Raw genomic sequence first — 21,164 nt, 5'->3', positions numbered from 1 at the left:
GCCTGGGGACTGGCATCAAGAGCTGTGGACTCCATCCTGGCTCCGCTCACACGTCTCACTTGGGTCCTCATTGGCCCTGTGAGTCTTCATCTGTCCAAGGTAGGGCCTGGCCCAGGGGCTCATGAGGGTCCTTGGTGGTTTTCAATGCCATAAACCCCAAAGGGGGATCAAATGAGACAACCTGGGAAACCTTTCCTGTGATGGGGGCCAGGCAGGGTGGCCCTTGCTCCCTTCTGGAACCACGCAGGGGTATGGGCCTTCTCCCCAGCAGGGCAGCCCTAACCCAGCATCTCCTTGATGGCCTATGCCGCTCCCAGGAGGCACTCTTGGGCTGGCCAAGGGAACACGTGAGGCTTTGCAACTTGGAAAAAACTTTTATTTTGGATGTCTGTCAGGCCGGTCCAGAAATGTTGGTCAGTACCAACCAGGGAAACACTGGGGGCAGGACAGGGAAATGAAGACAAGGTTGGAAAAGGGGCCTCACTTCTGGTGGGAAAGGGGGAAGCGGAGGTGGAAACAGTGAGAGGCCAAGGGAGACCCCAGCCAGGCCCAGGCACAGGCCGAGAGTCCCAAAGCTGCCGCCAGAGTTGATCCCACCCCCAACCTGGACATCTCGGAGGCCCAAAAGTCCCTCCTGAACCACAGGCTCCGAGTCAAGCCATAAAGGGCCCCCATCCCCTCTCTCAGCTCCCAGTGTTTCCCAATGTGCTCAGACTTCCATAACCTTGGAATCAGCTCCAAGTCAGCTCCAGGAGCAGCCATAATGGGGGCAGGGGAGAATGGGGGAAGGGGCCCCCTAGCCCACAGGGGACTTCACAAACAGGATCCCCAGCAAGTTGAAGACCCCACCTCTAGGCAGAGTGATAAGGGAAAGGAACTGGAGGGTGGGCTCACTCAGGGACTGCCCAGCAAGGGCAAGGAAGAAGGAAAGAGGGAGGGGATTGTCTCCAAAGGGAAAACACTGGCCACCACCATCCATGGCAGGGTGAGGGTGGGTATAAGGCCAATCTCAAGCCCTCCAATCTACTGATTAGAAGTTAAGCGCTTTGGGCTTTCCTTTTTAGGGGAAGGGGCTTCTAAAAAGAGATGAACAACTGAAGGGGAGGAAGCTGTCCCTTCCATCCTCGCCCCCTTTAGAACAGCAGAAGGTCAGGGCTGGAGGATCACCTCCTTGCTCAGGAGCCATTCTTGCTGCCATGCTCTCAAGAGAAGGGAGCAGGGGAGGGTCCCAACAAGGGGGAAGGGGTGAGAGACAGTCTAAAGGTCAGAGAGTGCAGTGCCCCCCGCCTCAAGCCCCCATCAATCTAAGAACCCCTGAGGATGGTTGTAGGTAAATGGCCGAGGCAAGGGGGAAGGGGAGAGGAGAGACAGGTTGTGCCACCTGGCCCAGCCGCCTTCATCTTCTCACACAACACACGCACGTACATACACACACACACACACACACACACACACACACACACACACACACACACACACAAACACACACACTATTATATATATATAATATATTTATATATATAATAAAAAGATAAAAACTAAGGGCCCAAGATGTACAAAAATGTGTTGGGGAAAGGGAGGGCAGAGGGACCAGGAGAGTGGGGCTGCTCAGTCCCACGCTCCTCTGACCCCCCTCATGACCTTATAAATTACAATCCCAGGGGGAACACTGGGATGGGGGGTGGCAGGGGCTCGGGGTCGTGTGGTGGCAGCTGCTCTGCTTCGTCTTTCAGACAAGAGGTGGGAACAGAAGGATCCAGGGAAGGCTGGCTGGAGGGAGTTGGGGGGCTCAGCAGCCGCTGGCTGGCATCACACAGGCCCCCTGGGACTTCACTTTGTGCCGCTGGCCTCCCCGTCGACGGCCCCCGCTGCTGGGCTTGGGCTGCAAGAGACAATGGGGGATCCTCAGGCCTGGGCTGCCACTGGGGCCACTCAGTGGGTGGGTCCGGGCAGGGGGCAGGTAGTGAGACGAAGCCCCGGGGTCCGGTTCATGGCACATGCTAGGTGACCTCAGGAAGTGTTCTTCCCTTCTCTGGGCCTCTGTTTTCCCATCATAAAATGGGGTCCGCCTCCTCCTCTTCCTCACAGAGGGCTCATGTAAGGAAATGTGCTTTCTATAGTATAAAGCTAAGGAAATTCTGACACGTGGATGTAGGTAGGCCAAAGAGGAGCCACGTGCCTCCGAGAGCCAGACAAACAGGTGGAGGCGGCCGGACTGCCCTCCCCAGTCAGTGCCTAGCACACACTCAATACCTTGGTGCCCTCGCGACCGGGGGGCTCTTCATCCTGGGCGGCCTGGCGGGAAGGGGTGTTGAGAGAAGGGGAGAGAAGAGATGAGCGAGAAACAGAGCGAGCGTGAGAGGGGGACCAAAGGAGAGTGCGTGCCAGCGAGGCGCAGGCCCCGGGCCCAACGAGAGCCTCCTGCCGAAATCCTCAGGATCCCCGGGAAGAGAAAGGCAGCAGAAGCTGGGGTGCATGGGCGGCAGGTCAGAGTGGGGAAGAGAAGAGAGGAAGCAGCTGGCGAGAGGATGGAGGAGAAGGAAGCCACACTCCCGCAGCCCACTCACTCTGCTTGGCCCCCCAAGAGTGAGGAGGGGGCTGCCCTGACAGGAGCTTTGCCCCACCCCGGCATCCTGTGCCCCACAGGCCTACCTGTGGCTGGTTGATGCTGGAAGGGCTGGGCTGGGCAGCCCCTGTCAAGGAAGCTTCCTCTCCAGGAGGCCCCCCTGCTGCCAGCCCACCGGGCAACCCCACATCGTCTCGTTTGGTCAGGGGTCCCTTTTTTGTCGACTGCATCTTGATCTGCTGGGGTTTGGCATTCATTGGAGAATTGTTGGTGGTCTGGAGAAGCTGAGAGCACAGGGAGAGGATGAGCTGGCAGTGCCCACTGGCCAGGGAATGAAGGCGTGTGAGGGGCGGCCCTTCCTGCCCTGAGCCTGACAGTAGCCTGCGCCCCCAGGGCTCCCCCCACTGCCTCTCTTCCAGGGTCTGCTCCCTCTGCACCCTGGCTCCATAGGGCCTCCAAGCCTGCTCCTGCTTGGCACATTACCAAGGACTCCTCTCCATTCTTGGGACTATGGCTGTATTGTAGCCCCACACCCTCCCCCATGCTGTCCACGGTCTGCCCCTCCTCCCCAGGTAGTCAGACATGGCAGGAAAAGGGCACGGCCCCACCTTGGTGATAGTGCCCACAGCTTTGGTGCGACCCTCTCGGAACACCAGCCTCTGGTCTATGTGCAGATACTCGGGGGTTTTGATGAAGCGAAAGTGAACTGTGGCCTTGTCTCCAGTGCGCAGACAGTCTTTGTCCATGCTCAAGATGGTGGCAGTCTGCCGGATGCTCCCACAATGCACTGCCATAGAGATGGGGGAATGTTCATCTTGAGGAAGGGGCTAAAGAGGGTGGGGGGCCCAGCTGAGCTTGGGATGAACTAACATCATTAAATGGTGAGCCTGGCCACATTTGTTCTGCCCTCCTGGACCTCACAGTAGAGTTCCCCAAAAAACAGCAGTGAGGGGTTGGGAGGGAGCCACAGCCTGAGGGTACTGGTCGGTGCAAGGCACCCCCAGGGGAGGGATGCTAGGGGCTGAGGAGTTGCCTGGTTACCTACCCATTGCCTGGTATCGAGGACTGATCGTCGTGGGGTGATGGAGGACCAGGATCTCTGCCTCAAACTCCCAGGAAGCTTGGGGATTCAGGCGTGGAGACACCATGACCATGCCCTTCCTTATGGAGGAGCGCTTAATCTGAGATGGGGGGGGGAGGCTCAGATTAAGGGCCTCGTGGCCCTTGGCATCCAAGAGCTGCCCCTAGCCCAACCCAGCCACCCCTGGCCTGCTCTGTGGCTTCCTTCAGAGGTGGTCCGAGACTCGAGAGCCCCCGAGAGGCTCTATCCTCTCCCAGTCCCAGAGCAGGTCACGGGACCCATTCCAGGGTCTCCTGGGTAGGTGGCTGGTAAAGCCGACAGGGTGCTCTTCAGAACCATGTCGTTAAAGGTACAAGATAAAATACAGAGTGTTACAGAGGAAACCATTGTCTCATTTTAAAATCCCAAGCTCCCCTCATCTAAGCCCCAACCCAGAGGCTTGGGAGGCCAACTCCCCCCCCGGGGCCCCAACTCACCTTCTTCAGAGCAAAGGAGGCCGTCTGGCCTCCACGCACCTCCTTGACCGGCATCCTTTTGCGGTGGATGGACTTCACTGCGATGGACAGGAAGTTGCCCAAGGGGTCAGGGCCCAGCAGCAGCGTGTCATTTAGCTTGATCAGACCCCTCAAAGTGGTCCCAGACACCACTGTCCCCACTCCCTAGAGGCAGGGAGAGAGCAGGTGTGGAGGTGTCCCTCAGAGACAGCGGCCGACCCCCCCTCCCCGGCCCTGGGCCGTGACCCCTGGCCTCTCACCGGCACAGAGTACGTATCATCAATCTGGAACTCGGCAGGCTCATCCTCCCGGTAACTGGTGCGTGGGGACAGCAGGTTCAGAAACATCTTGAGGAGGTCTAAATTCTCTCCTGTAACGTTGGAGATCTGGAAGATGGGGCACATCCTAAGCAGGGAGTGAAGAGAAAAGGAACAGCAGCAAGCTTCAGCTTGGCTCCTTCCTTGGGGGCTCCTCTGGGGCTGGCAGGGGACAAGGAGGGCCAGACACCCCTAGGGATGGGCCCGAGGCCAACAGAGCCTCAGGAGCCTTAGAAAAAGCAGAGGATTAACTCAGGGAAAAGCAAGGCCTGCTCCTCCAAGTCGGGGGTCCGGGGGCCACAACTGGCATGTCCCTGAAGGAGCAGTGATGCAGGGGCTCCAGCACTGCCAACGAAGCAGCTAAGGATGCCAGGAACCAGCCATGCACCTCATCCCTTCCAGGAGGAAATGCTCTCCTGAGACCACCAGGTGCTCACAAATTCCCCTGGGACCACATCTGGGGGATCCTGGGCAGGGTCCAGCTGAGGGAGTACAGGGGACAAGACTGGAGAAGAAGATGGCAGGGAGCAGCAGGGCCTCCTGCAGGTCTCCTGGCTCTGCCCTGCCACCAACAGACCCAAGAGGGCCTCCTCTGAGAGGCCCACACACTCTGGCCCACAGCCCACATCACTCCTCCTCGCTACCTCTCTGAGCTGAAGTTGGATGCGGTGACAATCACATCATCCTTGCTCTGCACTAACACAGGGATCTTGCGGCAACCTGGAGACTTCAACAGGCGCTGCAACAGCTTCAGGGTCTCTGAAAGGGCAAAGGAGTGAGAGTTAGGGCACCTGGCAATCTTGGCCAGACATCCGAGAGAGAGGTGCACTCACTACAGACAAGAGAACTAATGACCAGGATGTCCAAAATGGCAAAAAGAAGGGTCCAAACTTTTTGTGGTGAACACAGACGCTTATAGTGGCTCCTTCTGTGGGGGCACAGAACTGGAAACTGAGGGGGTGCCCATCACTTGGGGAGGGGCTGAACAAGCTGGGGCCGATGAATGTGATGCACTATTATTATTCTGTGAGAAATGATGAGTGGGCAGGCTTCAGAAAAGCCTGGAGAGCCCGCTGCGAACCAATGCCAGTGAAGTGAGCAGACCCAGGACAGTAGACACTCAGCACCATGGGCGGCTGACCAGGTCACTCCAGTCCAACAGCAATCAAAGCTTACTAGCTTCAAGGTTTAAAACTTGTCATATGGATTAGGTCATTTTTCCTCTCTAATTATTTTTTCCATCTTGATTTGATTCTTCTTTCCCTACATGATTGATATGGATCGAGGTTCAGCATGCTCACAGTATAAAGCCTAGCCCAGGTTGCGCTCTCTGTGTCAGAGGGAGTGGGAAGGGAGAACAGTGTGAAGTTCAAGACCAAAAAACAACACTGGGGCATGTAGTTGGAAAAAAATCAATGAAATAGCAAAAAAAAATTAATTAAAAAAAAAACATTTCCAGGCCTAGATCCAAATAAGAAAGGAGGAAGGAGAACTGGATCCTGGCTTACCGGAGGAAGCTGATGTGGCAGAGGCCACCAGTGGGCAGAGACCTTCCAATTACCTTGCAGGATGTTAGCAGGACACATGTCAATTTTGGTGACCACAACGAAGACAGGAACATTGAGCGCTAGTGCCAAGCCTAGGTGCTCTTTGGTCATGCCCACAATCCCGGCATTGCTGCCCACCTGCCCCAGACAAAGAAAGGAACGTGAGTGGGAGGGAGGCCAGGGCAGAACCCCTTCTCAGTGAAGCCTTCAGCCCTGGAGTGGCAGGGGCCCAGGGCCAACCCTGATATCAGCCACCAAAGCAGATGGGCATGGGCACTCATAGGAAGTCAGGTTGCTTGGCCAGGGCCACGCAGCCAGTACAGGACAGAAGCAAGGTCTCAAACCATGTGGCCCATCTGCCAATAAGTGACAAAGAAGCCCAGTGATGCAAGTTGCAGCTGAGGGACACCAAGGACCCCACCGAGCTGAACCCTTGATAGCTCGGGGTTCAGAAGCCCTGCCCTGTGGCCCCGTGAAGCCTCCAGCTACTCAACAACTGAGCCCAGACTCCAGGGTCCACGACACTGGGAAGACGGCAGGGGTCTCTCTCTCTCTCACTTCAGCCTCACTCAGAAGACTCATGACCTCTCTGGTAACCCAGAGAGGAAAAGGCAAAGGGCGCAAAGGGTGCAGCAACTGCGTATCCCTGGTGATGACTATGTGCACCAAGGGGCAGGAAGGGGGTCAGCAGGGCTGAAGCAGAGAGCAGATGGCCAGACGGGGGTGAACATCAGGGAGAGGTCTCCAGCCTGGGCAAGGACAGTCTGGCAAGGGACTGCCCGGCCTGAGGGCTCCACTCCTCCTCCACCTCCCTTACACAAGGCAAAATCAAGCCCTGGACCAGGTGTGACCTCTTCTGCCTAAAACTCAGGTCACCCTTGAGTGCTTGGGAACCAAGACTGAGAGAGAAAGACTTCTCATTTCAATTCCAGGTGAAAGTAGCTTCCTCATCTTCATAGGGGGTTGAGGGGGGGGTTCATTCTCCCCATCCTCCTCCAAAGCTGCTCCTGAACATGGAGGGGACCCTGGGTCCAGGCAAGCTGGGGTGGAGGCTCCCTGGGAAGTTTCATGGATCAGAACCTGAGGCTAACAGACCAAGAGCAGACCAGCTACTTGTGGAGGCCTGCAACCCCCCAAATGGAGGGAGACAGACCCACCAACTGCAGCACCCACTGAATGGGACTGCGCACTCTTGACCACACCCACTGGGGGAACACTGCTGCCTGAGGAGGGGTGCCACCACAGAACGTGGTTGTGAGGTCTGCCTCAGCTACTTCCTCATCGTGGGGTCACCGTCAATCACTTCCCCAGGTCTCAGTTTCCCCTCATTACAGGTCTTTAATGGGGCCACTCTAGGCCCGGATGTGTTCTACAACCACGTCTCATCTGCGGGCTCACGGCCTCCAGAAGGCTGGTTGCCTGGGGGCTTCACTCGGCAGTCACAGCCCAGGTCAAGGTCCTACCCGGGCTGCTCTCCCCAAGAATCTGGGTTGCTAGGATGTGTGGGGGTGCCCGCTCCAGGCGGATGCCTGGGGATGGCTCCCACAGACAGCGGGGGGGGGGGACGACGACAAGGGGCTACTATGGGAAAGGCCTGCCAACCCAACTCTGCCTTTCAACCAAACTGTTGGAGAACAATTATTTATCAAAGTTATTTACAAGGCTGATAATCTAATGACTGCTTAACCTCCATCAGCTAAGAAACTTCAGACTGGGACAGATAGGTGGCAAAGTGGGTAGAGCACTGGCTCAGTCAAGAGGACCTGAGATCAAATCCAGCCTCAGACACTTAATAATGACCTAGCTGTGTGGCCTTAAGGCAAGCCACTTAACCTCATTGCCTTGTGGAAAAACAAAACAAAACAAAACTTCAGACTGACTGAAATCATTTATCTTATCCAAAGGCCCAGACTTCTCTCCCTTTTTATTTCCTTTGTATGCTGATGTCTGTATGAGGAGCTTTCCCTGGCCTGGACATCTGGGTCCAACCAACACCCTCCCCAGCCCTCCCTCCCCCCATCCTGCCCACAGAAGGCTCCAGGTCACCCCACTCCACAGAGTGACCTCCGCCCCAGGGACCCAAGTCCTGGCCTCACTGGCGGCTCAGCTCTGAGCAGGTCCCTCCACCTCCCTTTGCTTTGGCTTCTTGTCTGATAAAATGACACAGCACAGATTTGCGGGGAATGATGCAGCCAGGGTGCCAGACTCCTGCCAGGCGGTCCCAGCCTTTTCCCCCACTGAGCCGCCGATGTAATTCAGAGCGCACAAGCTCTGGCACACTGGGCACCCTCGCACCCTCCGAGGAACACCCTTCCCACTTACCATGAGCATGCAGAAGTCGGGCAGGTGTCCGGTCATGCCAAAGACAGTCGTCTTCAGGTACTTTTCGTGGCCAGCCAAGTCTATGAAGGTGATGACCTTGGTGGACTTCTCACAGATCTTGGTCCACTCAAGGCTGCCTCCGTGACTGTCGGGCTTGTTCACCACGTTGCCCTCGCTGTCAAAGCCCAGGATGTCATTGCCCACACTGCTGGTGCGGCCAGACTCCATTTCATGCTTGTGACGGAAAAGCTTCTGCCGGGCAAAGCCGCGGCCATTGTCCAGTTCCCCGTGTGTCAGGACCCCCAGCAGCGTGCTCTTCCCTGCATCCACATTGCCCACCACAGCGACCCTGCATGAGGGTATGAAGGTGACCAGAAGAAAGCACCCACACACACCCTGCATCAACACAGGCATCTTCTGAGCCTCAAAGAAGACAAGCTGCCAAGGCCTTCTGCCTTCAGACTACCTGCCTGGCTGGGCCCAATGCCCACAGACGAACCGGGTCACAAGCCCGACACAGATATCCCTGGGTTACACCCAGATAGGCTGCCATCAGCACCCATGAAGGGAGCACCCATGTCCATAAGAAGATAGAAGGACAGGGCACCTCAGGTTGACTAGAGGATCACCCTGTGGCCTCCCTTCCTCTCCAAGGCCCTGACACAAAGTTCCCTCTTGCCCTGGACCTCCCCATTCCCAGGCCTGGTCTCTGGCTCACTGGTGGACAAGAGGACAAAGAGCTGGCCCCGGTTCTATGTGGCCTTACCCAGTCCCCTCATCTCCTGCCACCCAAACCCAAATCCTGATGGGAAAACATGGGAAAAGGAGAGGAACCTGTCCTTTCTCTGGCAGGTCCAGGCACTCTTGCACCTAGTGTGAGAAAGCAAGAGGGGCCAAGCTGAGATGCCCACCCTCTCATCAGGGTGGCGTCCACCCCCAAGGGAGCCATCCTCCTTCAGGCTGGCACTTTACCCATCCCCTCCTCACCTGACCTCCAGGAAGTCATTGTCTCCGACCCGCTTCCGGATGAGGTAGTCACGCACTCGGCCACCAGCCTCCTGGTGCTCGCGAAGGAGGATGACGTCCGCCTCCATCTGCTCAGCCATGCTCTTCACAGTGGCATAGGAGGCCTCCATGTCAGCCTCACTCAGTCCATACTCGGTCCCATCTGCAGAAAGGGACTTCCGTTCAGGCAAAGCATGTCCTGAGCCCCCTCTAATTCTACCCAGGAGACAAAGAGCCTTGGTGGTCCACACCCTTCATGTCTCCTGAGTTGATGTCTCCAAGCAGGAGCCGGGGCTTCCTGGGGCAGCACATGCCTGACCCCAAAGGCCAGGGTACCCACAAGTTTTCTCTGGTGCAACGGCGGCTGGCCTCCTTCCCAGTCAGGCACACCTGACACCTGCATCCTGGACCCTCCCCTCTGGCATGCTGGGGAAGCCTTGGACCCTTCTCACACTCTCTGCTTTAAATGCATAAGATAATGTTTACAATTCTGCCAAGAAAGCTGATTCTACTGAATACAAGTATCATAGCATTTTAAAAACAAGTTCCTGGACCTCTGGGAGAAATCCTTCCTCTCAACTAGGTTTTTCACAGTGCTGGAGTATGGAGGAGGGAGGCTTTGGGGTGGGCGCCTCCAAGGCTAAATTATAGGTACTGGTAAAGCAAGCTAGATCTCTGCCCATGACTTTGGGCACAAAATGGGAGGAAGGAAGGAAAGGGCAGACTCCCCTGCGTGAGGCTGCCTGAAGTCACACATGGAGACTCTCTGGGATCCCAACCCTTTCCACTGAGGAGAACCCCATGATGTATCAGGAGGACCCAAATTTTTTGCCTCTAGTCTGGGGGGGGGCAGCCAAGAGGCTCCACTGGGTCCTCTTTGGCCTCAGACAGCTCGCTCCCTATCTAAAATGGGAAGTTTACCCAGCTGCCTCTGAGATCTCCCTCGCCAAAATCAATAGAGTCCTTCAAACGATCTGATCTGGAGGAGACTTTCTCTCCTAATAACAGCAACAACGTTCATCTTCTCATGCCCTGATAGTGAGCTTAAGAGGCCAGGTACCCGCTGACTGGCAAGCCCTCAGGCCAAGGGAGCCCTCGAGAGGTCCAGGGATGCTTGGGCTCTTGGCAACCCTCAGAGAGTCTCAATCCTCCAAGTGAGCATGACTTCCTCATTCCACTTGGTCGTGGAATCTTGGGGGCCTTGAGCCTTCCTCCCCTCTGGTTTCGGTCCTACTCTCCAAAGGTCAGAGTTAAGGATGTCTTAACATGCCCCTCCAAATGCCTTTCTCCTTCAGTCTTCTACTGATGGGCTGACCAAACCCCAGCTCCATCCCACCATGGCCCTCTGCTCCTCCTCTCCCTCTCCAGTTCCATATGCTCCTCCTGGGATCCACCTCTCCCATCTCTTCCGATGGCTGGTCCATACCTGCTCTCTCTCTAGGGGGCCAAAGCCCACCCTCACTCCAGGTTTAGCACCTACCTCTCCTCTTTAAAGACTAGTCACACCATGCAATGATTTCACTGACTCTCCTCTCCTCCTACACAATCCCACTACCCTTTCTGGCCTTCCTGGGGCTTTGCCCTCCTAGAAACATTAAATCACCTCTTTACAGTGTTCATCATAAAAAAGGGTAGCACAAGCATTATTTTCCCAATGGGTACATGAGGAAACTGAGGCTAAGAGTGGTGAGTGGTTCTTTCAGACTCACACAGCTATTAAGACCTGGAGCTGACCCTATTCCAAAATAAGGTCAAAATGGGTACAGGGTTTAGCCATATAAACTGATACTATAGTTCAATTAAGAAAAGAAGAAATACTCTGTCAGATCTATGAAAAGAGGAAAAATTTATGACCAAATAGGAAATGGAGAACATTATAAATTGAAAAATGAATAATTTTGACTAAATTAAATTAAAAAGTTTTTACACTAATAAAACCAATGCAGTCAAGATTAGAAAAAATGCAGAAAGCTGGGAAACAATTTTCAAGCTAATGTTTCTGATAAAAGATTCATTTCTCAAATGTATAGAGGATAAATCAAAATTTTAATATTACAAGATATTCCCCATTAATAAGTGATCAAAAACAGGCAGAAGAATTAAAGTTTCTTATAGTTATATGAAAAAATGCTCCAAATCATTATTGATTAGAGAAATGCAAATTAAAATAATTATTACGTACCACCTCACACCTATCAGATTCGCTAAGACAACCAAAACGGAAAATGAACAATGTTGGAGAGCATATGGGACAATTGGGAAGCTGATGTTGGTGGAGTTGTGAACTGATCCAAGCATTCTGGAGAGCAATATGGAACCATGCCCAAAAAGCAATTAAACTGATAATATACCCTTTGGCCCAGCAATTCCAATACTGGGCCGATATCCAGAAAAAAAAATCATAAAAAATGGAAAAAGTCCCACATGTTCCAAAATATTCATAGCAGCTCTTTCTGCAGTGTCAAAAAAAAAAATTGGAAATTGAGGGGATGCCCATTTATTTACTGGGGAATAGCTGAATAAGTTGTGGTCTATGAATGTTATGGAGGGCTATTGTTCTGTAAGAAACCATGAGTGGTTGGACTCTAGAGAAGCATGGGATGACATATGGGATCTGATGCTGAGCAAAGGGAGCAGAACCAAGAGAACATCGTCCACATTAACATCAATACCATGAGTCAATCAGCCTTGCTGGATGCAGCTCCTCCACTCAGCAGTCCAGAGGCTAGGACAACCCTGGGAGACTTATGGACGACGCTATCTGCATTCAAAGAAAAACTACAGAGTTTGAATGCAGAGAAAAGCTGACTTTTACTTTTTTTTGAAATTTCTTTTATGCTTTTCCTTTCTCTCTCGTGGTTTTTTCTTTCCCCTTAGCTCTAATTCCTCTTTGACAACAAGACTAACATGTAAATATGTTTGACAGGAATGAACATGTACAACTTTGACCAGACTCTTCGCCACCACAGGGAGGGAAGTGAGGGCGGGTGGGAAAAGGTGTAGCTCATAAATTTGCAAATGGATGAATGCTGCAAATCTATCAATGCACATAATTGGAATAAAATAAAATTTTAAATAAAAAAATAAAGAACTAGAGGCTAGCTCCCCTTCTATCCTTCCTCAACAGGATTCCTCCCTTCCACAGTGCTGATGGCTCATTGTCCTGCAACACTGTTTTTGTGCCTACCATCCACCAGTTACAACAACCTATAATAGCCCCACTGCCCAACACCTGGGCCTGGCATTTGAGGCTCTCCATCACTGAGCTCAATTACTCAAGACCATCTCTTATCACTCCTCATTCTTCCCTGCCTTTGCTACTCTGCTATATGATGATGGCTCCCCAGGCCCCTGGCTCTGCCCGTTGACCTCCAGGCAGGTGGGAAGGGGCCCTTGGAGAGAGCCTAGGCAGTACCCTCCAGGCCATGGGCTCAGGTTGGGGCACCACTGTCCACTCTCCTGCCACCTTTGCCCCTACACAGGCCCCTTTCCTGAGGCCCTCAGCTCACCCCCAGCTATTGGTGATCTGACTTCTCTGGAGAATGATGTGGAATTAAGACAAATTCCTGAACTCCTTATGCCTCACCATACCTCCCCCCAGAGAAGTCAGAGACACAAAATCAGGCAGTGAGGTCACTAGGAAGTGTGCAGGACTTGAAAAGACACAAGACGCAGATTTGAATCTTGGCTTGGACACATGCTAACAGTATCATCACAGGCAAGTCCCTTAGCTACTCTGACCCTCAGTTTTCTCATCTGTAAAATGAGGCTAGTAAATAATAACAATTTAATAAAGCCTGGAGTGCTGACCTCACAGGACTGTTGGGAAGACCCCAACACAACAGCATCTGAACATCTACCTGTGAAGTACTCAAGAGGCCTCCATGGCCCACAAAAACATCAGACGGCACTGTTCCAAATGTCACATCGCCCCATGAAGAGGTGGTGGGTGGGGATGGGGCTCCCAACCTGCCAGGAAACAAAAGGTCCAGCAGGCCACCTTCCCGAGAATTGGGGGGGAGCCACTGCCGTGGTGCCCAACTGCATTCTACTTCCATTCTCCCTGGGCAGTAAGATGCAGCCCAACCTTTCACTAGCCATTCTATGTCACGGGTCATTGCTCAGTGACTGCCCAGGTTCCTTAGGTCTATTTGCCCGGCCAGATATCCCTGAAAAGTGGCTACAAAGAAGAGCAAGGTGTTGGGATGTCTCAAGCAAGGAGCCCAAAAGTCACTCAGATGTCTGTCCAAAGCCAGTCAGGAGTCCTAGGACAAAGAGGGGAACCTGACAAAAACCCAAGTCTGACATGTGGCTCTGCATGCAGACAACTAACTCAAGAGACAAAGGACAGGTGGTGGGAGATGGGGAGAAGGGAGGCAGGATAGATGTGGAAGAACCATGAGACTTGAGCCACAACCCGAGAGAAAACTGGGTAGACAGAGAGCCTTGGGGCAAACTTCAGCAGAGGAGGGGAGAGATTTCTGTCCAGTGAGCTACCAGAGCCCAGAGAGAAGTTTGGAAAGCAGATGCTGAGCCTGGTCCAGGGGGACCAGAGGAGGCTCCATTTTAAAGTTTAAAGATTAGCTCCTCCCCATCTCTTCCTCTCTCCCTTGTCTCTCTCCCATCTCTGTCTCTTATGTCTCCTCCTGTCTCTCATCTCTCCGTCTCTGGAGTCTCCCTCCTCTAGCAGGAAGTGTCTCTCCCTCCCAGCGTCTGTGAGAGCAGAGTCTAACTTGGCCCTGAATGTTATTGAAGCCCAAGTTAAAGAGAGAACCCAGGCCACCTCTGCTCAAGCTGAGGATGAAGACCTGAGGTCAGAAGGAAGTCATCTGAATGAGGAAGAAGAGGCAGTAGCTAAACAGGCTCATGAGCATGCCCAGCCACCTCGGTCTGCAGAGAAGGAAGCCCAGTGGGTAACAAAGGAGAAGGGGGCCAGAAGGGCAGCACAGGCTGGAGAAACAAATGTGTCAGGGGAGACACATAAAAAATAAAGAGAAAAGGAGACTGGGAACTAGAGGGATTCCCAATCCAACAAGAGATGGGGACAATTACCAAAGAGAAAATAGGAGAAATATAAGTTTTTATATAAATGAAATTAATGCATTTAGAACAAGAAATAAATGGCCTATGAGGGGAAATCCTTCCAACAACTATCTTAAGCCACTAACAAATCTATCCAACCAAAAGCCATTCCCCAGTAGTAAAGAGGTCAAATACTACGAACAGCTCTGGAAATGATTAATGGCCGTGAGGAAGAGGGCTCTGAATCCCAAACGAGGGGGAAAGAAGAATCACAAAACCTTTGGTAAAATAGCTGATGCTGGTGGGCTGTGGAAGGATGGACACCCAAGTGTCCAATCAAGTGATGAAAATGTCCATCCTCTGTAACCTAGAGACTGCCTGCCTAGTTAGGTATCCCAAGGAGATCTGGGGCAAAAAAAAGGGGGGGGGGGCTTCAAATTGGCCATGCTGTTTACAACGGCTCTTCTTGTAGTCTCAATGAATAGGAGAGAGAGAGAGGAGATGCCCATCAAGGGAGGACAGGCTCAGCAAGGGAGAGCACCTTGCTAGGCTTTAGGAAATGCCAAGTTGACCTTCACCTACCCCAACTGCTTTTCAGAAGAGGGGATTCATGAATGTGAATAAACACCAGCTATGCTCGCAGATTTTTTTTGATAAATGCTTAATATTGGATATTTACTTCTTTTTTTTTCCCTCTTCTGTTTCAATACAAAAATGTCATAAGAGGAGGCTTCTGGGAGGTACAGGGATTTATCGGGGAAATTTAGGTGATAAAAGTCAGCAATAAAAAGGTATTTTAAAAAGAACTGAATGCAGTGAAATTATAAGGACCAAGTTAAGCTTAAAGAGAAGATGTGAAAAGGTCCCTCCCCAACCTCACACACTTCTTTGCAGAGGCTGTGGGTCTACAGCTGTGGAAAAGTGTAACATTGGACTTTTGGGAACTCTGTCTCCTCCTTTATTAAATTCATGATATAGAGTAGGGATTCTCAGGCCCAGAGAAATTACACCCTCGGGTTCAAGGATAAAGGGAGAGGGACTGTGGAGCCAGAGAAAAGCAGCTGCTGTCCTAATAGGCTCTGTGGACTCTGGCCAAGGAGTTTGGATAGATTGGATCATTCAAGAATTCATGAATTGAAAGCTTCTCTGAGGTACCATCTCATACCTCTCATATTGGCCACTATGACCAGAAAAGATAATGATCATTGTTGGAAGCGTTGTGGGAAATCTGGGACACTATTACACTGTTGGTGGAGCTGTAAACTCATCCAACCTTTCTGGAGAGCAATTTGGAACTATGACCAAAGGGCAACAAAAATGTGCATACCCTTTGATCCAGCAATACCACTACTGGGTCTATACCCTGAAGAGATGATGAAAAAGGGTAAAAACATCACTTGTGCAAAAATATTCATAGCAGCCCTGTTTGTGGTGGCAAAGAATTGGAAATCAAGTGAATGTCCTTCCATTGGGGAATGGCTTAGCAAACTGTAGTATATACATATGTCATGGAACACTATTGTTCTACTGGAAACCAGGAGGGATGGGAATTCAGGGAAGCCTGGAGGGAGCTGCATGAACTGATGCTGAGTGAGATGAGCAGAACCAGAAGAATATTGTCCACCCTATCAGCAACATGGGGGTGATGGTCAACCTTGAAGGACTCGCTCATTCCATCAGTGCAACAGCCAGGGACAATTTGGGGCCATCTGTGATGGAGAATACCATCTGTATCCAGATTAGGAGCTGTGGAGTTTGAACAAAGACCGAGGATTATTCCCTTTAATTTAGAAAAAAAACAAGCTAGCTTATTGTCTGAGCTTGTTACCTCTTAGACTTGTCTCTTCCTTAAGGATCTGATTTCTCTCTCATCACACCCAATTTGGATCAATGTACACCATGGAAACAAAGTAAAGACTGACAGATTTCTTTCCATGGCGGGGGGGGAAGTAAGATTGGGGGGAAAATTTTAAAACTCAAATAATATCTTTAATAAAACACTTTCTTTTCAAAGTAAAAAAAATAAAAAGAATTCATGAATTGTGGGGTTCCATCTTATTCTCATCAGAATGGCAGTTAGCAGAAAGTTACTAGACCGTGGATACTCTTGGGTAGGCCAACATCCTTGAAGAGATTCAAGAGAGAAGAAAAGGACCCTTGCCCCTTAGAAAAGTGTGTACACAAATCCTTAGGGGAGCTCTTTTTGTGGCAGTAAAGAACTGGAAACCAAGGGAGTGCCCATCCATGGTGGGGAAGGGTATGTGATGGAATTCTGTTGTGCCATAAGAAACAATGAAAGTGAGGATTTCAGAGAAACCTGGGAAGGTTTCAGACAAACTGAGCAATATAAACAATAATAACACTGAAAAGATAAACAACTTTGGAAAACCAAACAACTGCAGTAATGTCCAACCACCACCATGGCCTGAGAGGAGACCTACATTTTCGGCCATGGCTAACGTGGGGAATTTTGTTTCACCATCTATTTCTCACAAGGGTTTTCATCTTTATCTCTTATGTGGGTTTTGTTTTTCTTTCTCCCAATGGGGGAAAGGGAGAAGAAAAAAATTAGGTAGGGAAAGGGATCCCCCAAATTGAAAAAAGGAAATGGAAGGCCAGAAAACGTCCAAGATAAGCTAGACGGCTCTGAGAAGGACATGGTAAAGGTATTACAAATTCAAATGGAAAAACAAGCCCTGCCAAACAAAGACCACAATCTCATTCTTTCCATTTCTACATTTACATGGAAATACTCATTTTATTTAGTGTTTGTTAAGTTCAGAATAAAAAAGAGAAAACATTACTCTGTTTAAAATAAATTTCACTTTTTAAAAATTTCAACATCTAAGAAAGTAAGATGATCTGCCCTGGGCTCTCCAGGCCTGGCAGGAGGCCTTTAGGCAGAGCTGCCTTGCCACCATGTCTGGGATGGCCTAGACTCTAGAGGGAATTTCTTTCAATTCCCTAATTCTATTTACATTGGCAGCATTGTCACCATTAATGTTTGCAGAGCCTCAAAGCTAGAAAGAAGTTGAGGAAAAGTCCAAAGAAAGGGGAAACCCACCCAGTGCCAATCCCTGGTTGTCTGGAAGCTTCAACTGGTCACTCAGCACCCTCTCCTGGGTTTCCTTTGGTCACCCAGAAGCTGGCACCGTCCTAATGACCTGCTGAGCTCATGAATGAATTCGCCTTGAGGCCCCTCCCCTCTTTAAATTTTTTACAGATGCACAGAGGAGTGAGATGGCTGACTCAGGCCTCCTTGTGCCACTTGCTGAGGCCAGGGGAAGGGCAGGTGGTCCCCCTCACCCACAGCCCTTCAAAGAGTTGAGAAAAAATGCCTCTCGTGGGTTAGCACAACGCTCTCCCAGTAGATGTCTCCTCTAGGATGAAGGGTCCTCAGTTTCCCCATTTGTCAGTTGGAGCTTCCTCCTCTGCTCTGCCCACTCTGCAGCCCAGCCACTGCCCTGCCCCCCCCAGCTGCTCTTGGTCCCTGCTGGGCGGGGTGAGCACAGAGATGCCCGAGGACAGAAGTTCTAATTAGAGAGGGCAGCCTGACTCCAAGAGCCCTTCTACAAAGGGGGCATGACATCAGCGCCTGGACCCCCAGAGCAAGAGGAGACAAAGGAAGAAGTGGCACCATCCATCCCAGAAAGCCAAGCAGACAGATGAGAAGAGGGGCCCTGGCAGGACCCAGAGAGCCGGTCCGACAAGCCTCCAGCAGCCGGCGGACAGCTGCCACGGGAACTACCGGTGCTGCCATCACCGCAGTGGTGGTCCAGTCACATGACTAGTTAGCCACGACAACTTTGAACCCAGGATTGGCCTGCTTCTAGAACCCAGGACCGACTTGCCTCTAGAAGCCAGAGGCTACTGCAGCTGGCCACATGCAGCAGGGCATCTTGGGAGGGTCCACAGTGGCCTCTGGGGTAGTTCTCCTGGCTCTGGCCTGAGCGGAGGGCCATGAGCACAGTCACTTTTCAGATTTTAATCTGGATTGGTGGAAGGGAGATGAGGGGACCTTCCGTTCCCCACCTCAAGGCCTTTGCCCAGGTTGTCCCTGACCCTAGAATACCTTCCTCCTTTCCAAGACTCAGAATCCATAGTTTCCTTCAAAGTTTTGCTCAGTCACCTCAACTCAGTAGGGGCCTTTGCCCCAGCCCCCATGACCCTTTATCTTCCCAGCACCCAGTCTACTACCAGGCAGGAGGCAATAATCCAACAGTCCCTGGATGTCTGGGAGGTGGTGGTGTGGCCAGGATGCCAGAACTTTGGGGGCCAGACCTGGGGCCAGTGGGGCTTCCCTGGGCCTTCTCACTCATTCTTCAGGCCCAAGGTCCTCAGGCTGCCGTCCACTGCTGGACAGTGTGAGTATGGCTTCAGACCAAGAGAAACCACTGGCAGGAGTGCCTGGAAGGGATGCTGTTGAGGAAAGGGCTTGATGTGTTTGCCTTCTGGGTCCCAGGGCTGAAACCGGCTGGTTCGGTGGTCAGCCTCTCCTGGAGTGCTTACCCAGACCAGGCCTGACCAATACCGGTGAGAGAAGATGAGCTGCCCCAAGGGTATGCTCAAGCTCTGTTCAGTGAGGAAGGGGTCCAGGGCCCCTCTGGCAGGGGGATGGGGGCAACTGGAGGAAGTCCCGTAAGGAGCCCTGTCCCCTTCTAATTAGTGTTATAGCTCCCCCTCCTCTCCCAGGGTCCAGCGGGCAGACAGAAGGATGGGCACAGGCAGCATGAGGAAGACAGACTGAGGAGTATATTGTCACCATATGATGCTTTGGGATTGAGGAGACTAATGAGCTGTAGGATGCCAGCTCAGAAAAGACCATTGAGAAGCCTCAGGAGAGGGCAGAGCCAGGGTTCCTAAGGAACAAGAGGCTAGGTTGCTGCCTGGGGTGGGCTCCTCCTCCTGCCCTGGAGGGGAGCGCCTAGAGCAGGGTTAATCCCCTTTCTCTGGCCTATCAAGGAGCTGTCCTCTAACCCCAAGGCGATCAGGCCAGACCACTTTTAATGACCTCGCCCAGGCCCAGACACAGGGCAGGCCTTTCCAAATGCTCCAACAGAGCCGCTGGATGGGGGAGGCCAGGCAGGCAGGGGGAGAAGAGGCACACAGGCCAGGTGAGGGAGAAGAGGCCAGACCCAGAAACGGCCCTCAAAGAGCGGCACCACTGGCGGCAGTTCTGAAGGAGCACCACCACCTGCTCATTATGTCTGGTCCAGGACAGGGGCTGGGGGCTCTCGGAATCCAGTGGTGAGAGCCACTTTCAGACCTACCCAGTAGGAGGATCCACTTGTCTGTGGAGACCCTAGAGTGAGGAAGGAGTACAAAGAGGCACTGGCATCAGGCCAGGGTGGCAAGAAGAGGTCAGGGCACCGATGACCCAGCCGGAGGAGTGGTGGCCAAGGAGGCTTCCTGTGGCATTCCAGTCACATGTCTCCTCACAATTTACCCTCAGCTGCCTCTCTCCAAGTTGGGCGGAGGGGAGAAATCTCCCCAGGGATCCGTCTGACACACTTGAAGGGTGACCACTCAACACTACAGTTGCTCAAAGACCTGGTGAATGAACGTGCTCCCTCTCAGACAAAAACAAAGTCAGAAATGAAACAGCTCCTTTACCAGGGCAGGAGGGCAGCAGATGGCAGGGCTGGGCCTGTTCATGGCCACTAGTCAGGGAGAGAATGTAAGGATGCCGAGGAGGGGAACAGGGCTCGTGCCTGGGAGGGCGCCAAGGGCTGCTTTAAGGAAAGCCACTGAGGGGCTGTAGGTGACGACTAGCACCCCCCCGGAGCAGCAGTCAGCCCCTAATGCCCACCCCATGAGCTCTAACAAAATTCTGGAATGACAAGCAGCCAGCAGAGAACACGGGTCCAAGCTACAGGGTGGGATCTAGACCTGCTGCAGAGCCAACAAGCATTCCTCTCGACCAAGATCTGGGAAAAGATTCAACCCATTCTTGTCTTTGTCCGGGATCATAGAAGGATCCAGGCTCAAAAGGAGCTGCAGTCAGGGGACTGGGTCCCATTGCTCTTTGATCTCTCAGGTGGCATGACACCCCACTGTTCTGCCTACCCACAAGGGCCAGTGGGAAAGGGGCTATTCACTAGCAGGCAGAGAAAGACAGCCAGGACAGCATCTGAAAACTGTGCCTCTCTCGTCTCTCTGCCAGGTGAGGAGGACCACAGAAGTCCCCATGCTTCTCCAGCCTTCTGCCCAATGAATGCCCAGGATGAGGAGGCCTCAGAGAGCAATATGCTTAGAGCTTTTCTGGAAGAGCAAATGAGGAGGGGCAGAGGGAGGTTCTGAGTTAAAAAGGAAACCACTTGAAAAGTGCCACCATGAGCTCCTATGTGGAGTTGTGCCCTTGGGAGCCCCTGCCAACACAGGGCAGGCCTTGGAATGCTGCCAAGGTCAAAGCCCCACTGGCAATGGGCCATCCCAGGGACTGGGGAAGGGTTTGTCTCCACACTGGGCTGGAGATGTGGGGGGATTTTCTGCCAGAGCAGCTCCTGATGCTGTCCCCTAAGGGATGGAGATCTGTGGCAGTGAAGGGAACCCCCAACCCTCAGGGATGGTGGACGACTTGCAAGGCTGAAAGGAGAACGGTGCTCACCTGATCCCTGCCCAATGACATATATGGTCTCTCCGCATCCCTCGTCCATCCTCTCCCACATCTGCCGGAGGAGGCTGTCATACTGCTCTGAGGTTGGGCTTACTAGCACCAGCTGGAGGAGAAACCAAAAAGCCTTAGGACTCCTGGGCACCGTGGCAGCCCGAGCCCTTGCTTCTTCCACCACCCCTTGGCTGGCTGCCCTT

The 21,164-nt window shown here is 52.5% G+C and overlaps 1 protein-coding gene across 3 annotated transcripts in view; it reads right to left on the bottom strand.

Moving 5' to 3' along the window:
* Positions 1–354: 354 nt before the first annotated feature.
* GTPBP1 (GTP binding protein 1) overlaps positions 355–21,164 on the bottom strand; it is a 23,919-nt gene continuing 3,109 nt past the window's right edge. For 2 of the 3 annotated variants that reach the window (XM_074226947.1, XM_074226949.1), the window contains exons 2-13: positions 20,962–21,073; positions 9,315–9,495; positions 8,328–8,676; positions 6,020–6,143; positions 5,103–5,217; positions 4,402–4,546; positions 4,124–4,306; positions 3,612–3,747; positions 3,175–3,353; positions 2,653–2,850; positions 2,254–2,295; positions 355–1,882 (exon numbers count right to left, since the gene is read on the bottom strand). In XM_074226947.1, the coding sequence (XP_074083048.1) occupies positions 1,790–1,882; positions 2,254–2,295; positions 2,653–2,850; positions 3,175–3,353; positions 3,612–3,747; positions 4,124–4,306; positions 4,402–4,546; positions 5,103–5,217; positions 6,020–6,143; positions 8,328–8,676; positions 9,315–9,495; positions 20,962–21,073 (1,857 nt within the window). In that variant the 3' untranslated portion in view covers positions 355–1,789. The remainder of the gene's footprint in view (positions 1,883–2,253; positions 2,296–2,652; positions 2,851–3,174; positions 3,354–3,611; positions 3,748–4,123; positions 4,307–4,401; positions 4,547–5,102; positions 5,218–6,019; positions 6,144–8,327; positions 8,677–9,314; positions 9,496–20,961; positions 21,074–21,164) is intronic. The other variant, XM_074226948.1, reaches the window with a different exon arrangement.

This window comes from Macrotis lagotis, chromosome 2, assembly GCF_037893015.1.
Source record: "Macrotis lagotis isolate mMagLag1 chromosome 2, bilby.v1.9.chrom.fasta, whole genome shotgun sequence".
In the NCBI taxonomy this organism is placed as follows: Eukaryota; Metazoa; Chordata; class Mammalia; order Peramelemorphia; family Peramelidae; genus Macrotis; species Macrotis lagotis.
This window is presented reverse-complemented; position numbering and strand designations above follow the sequence as displayed.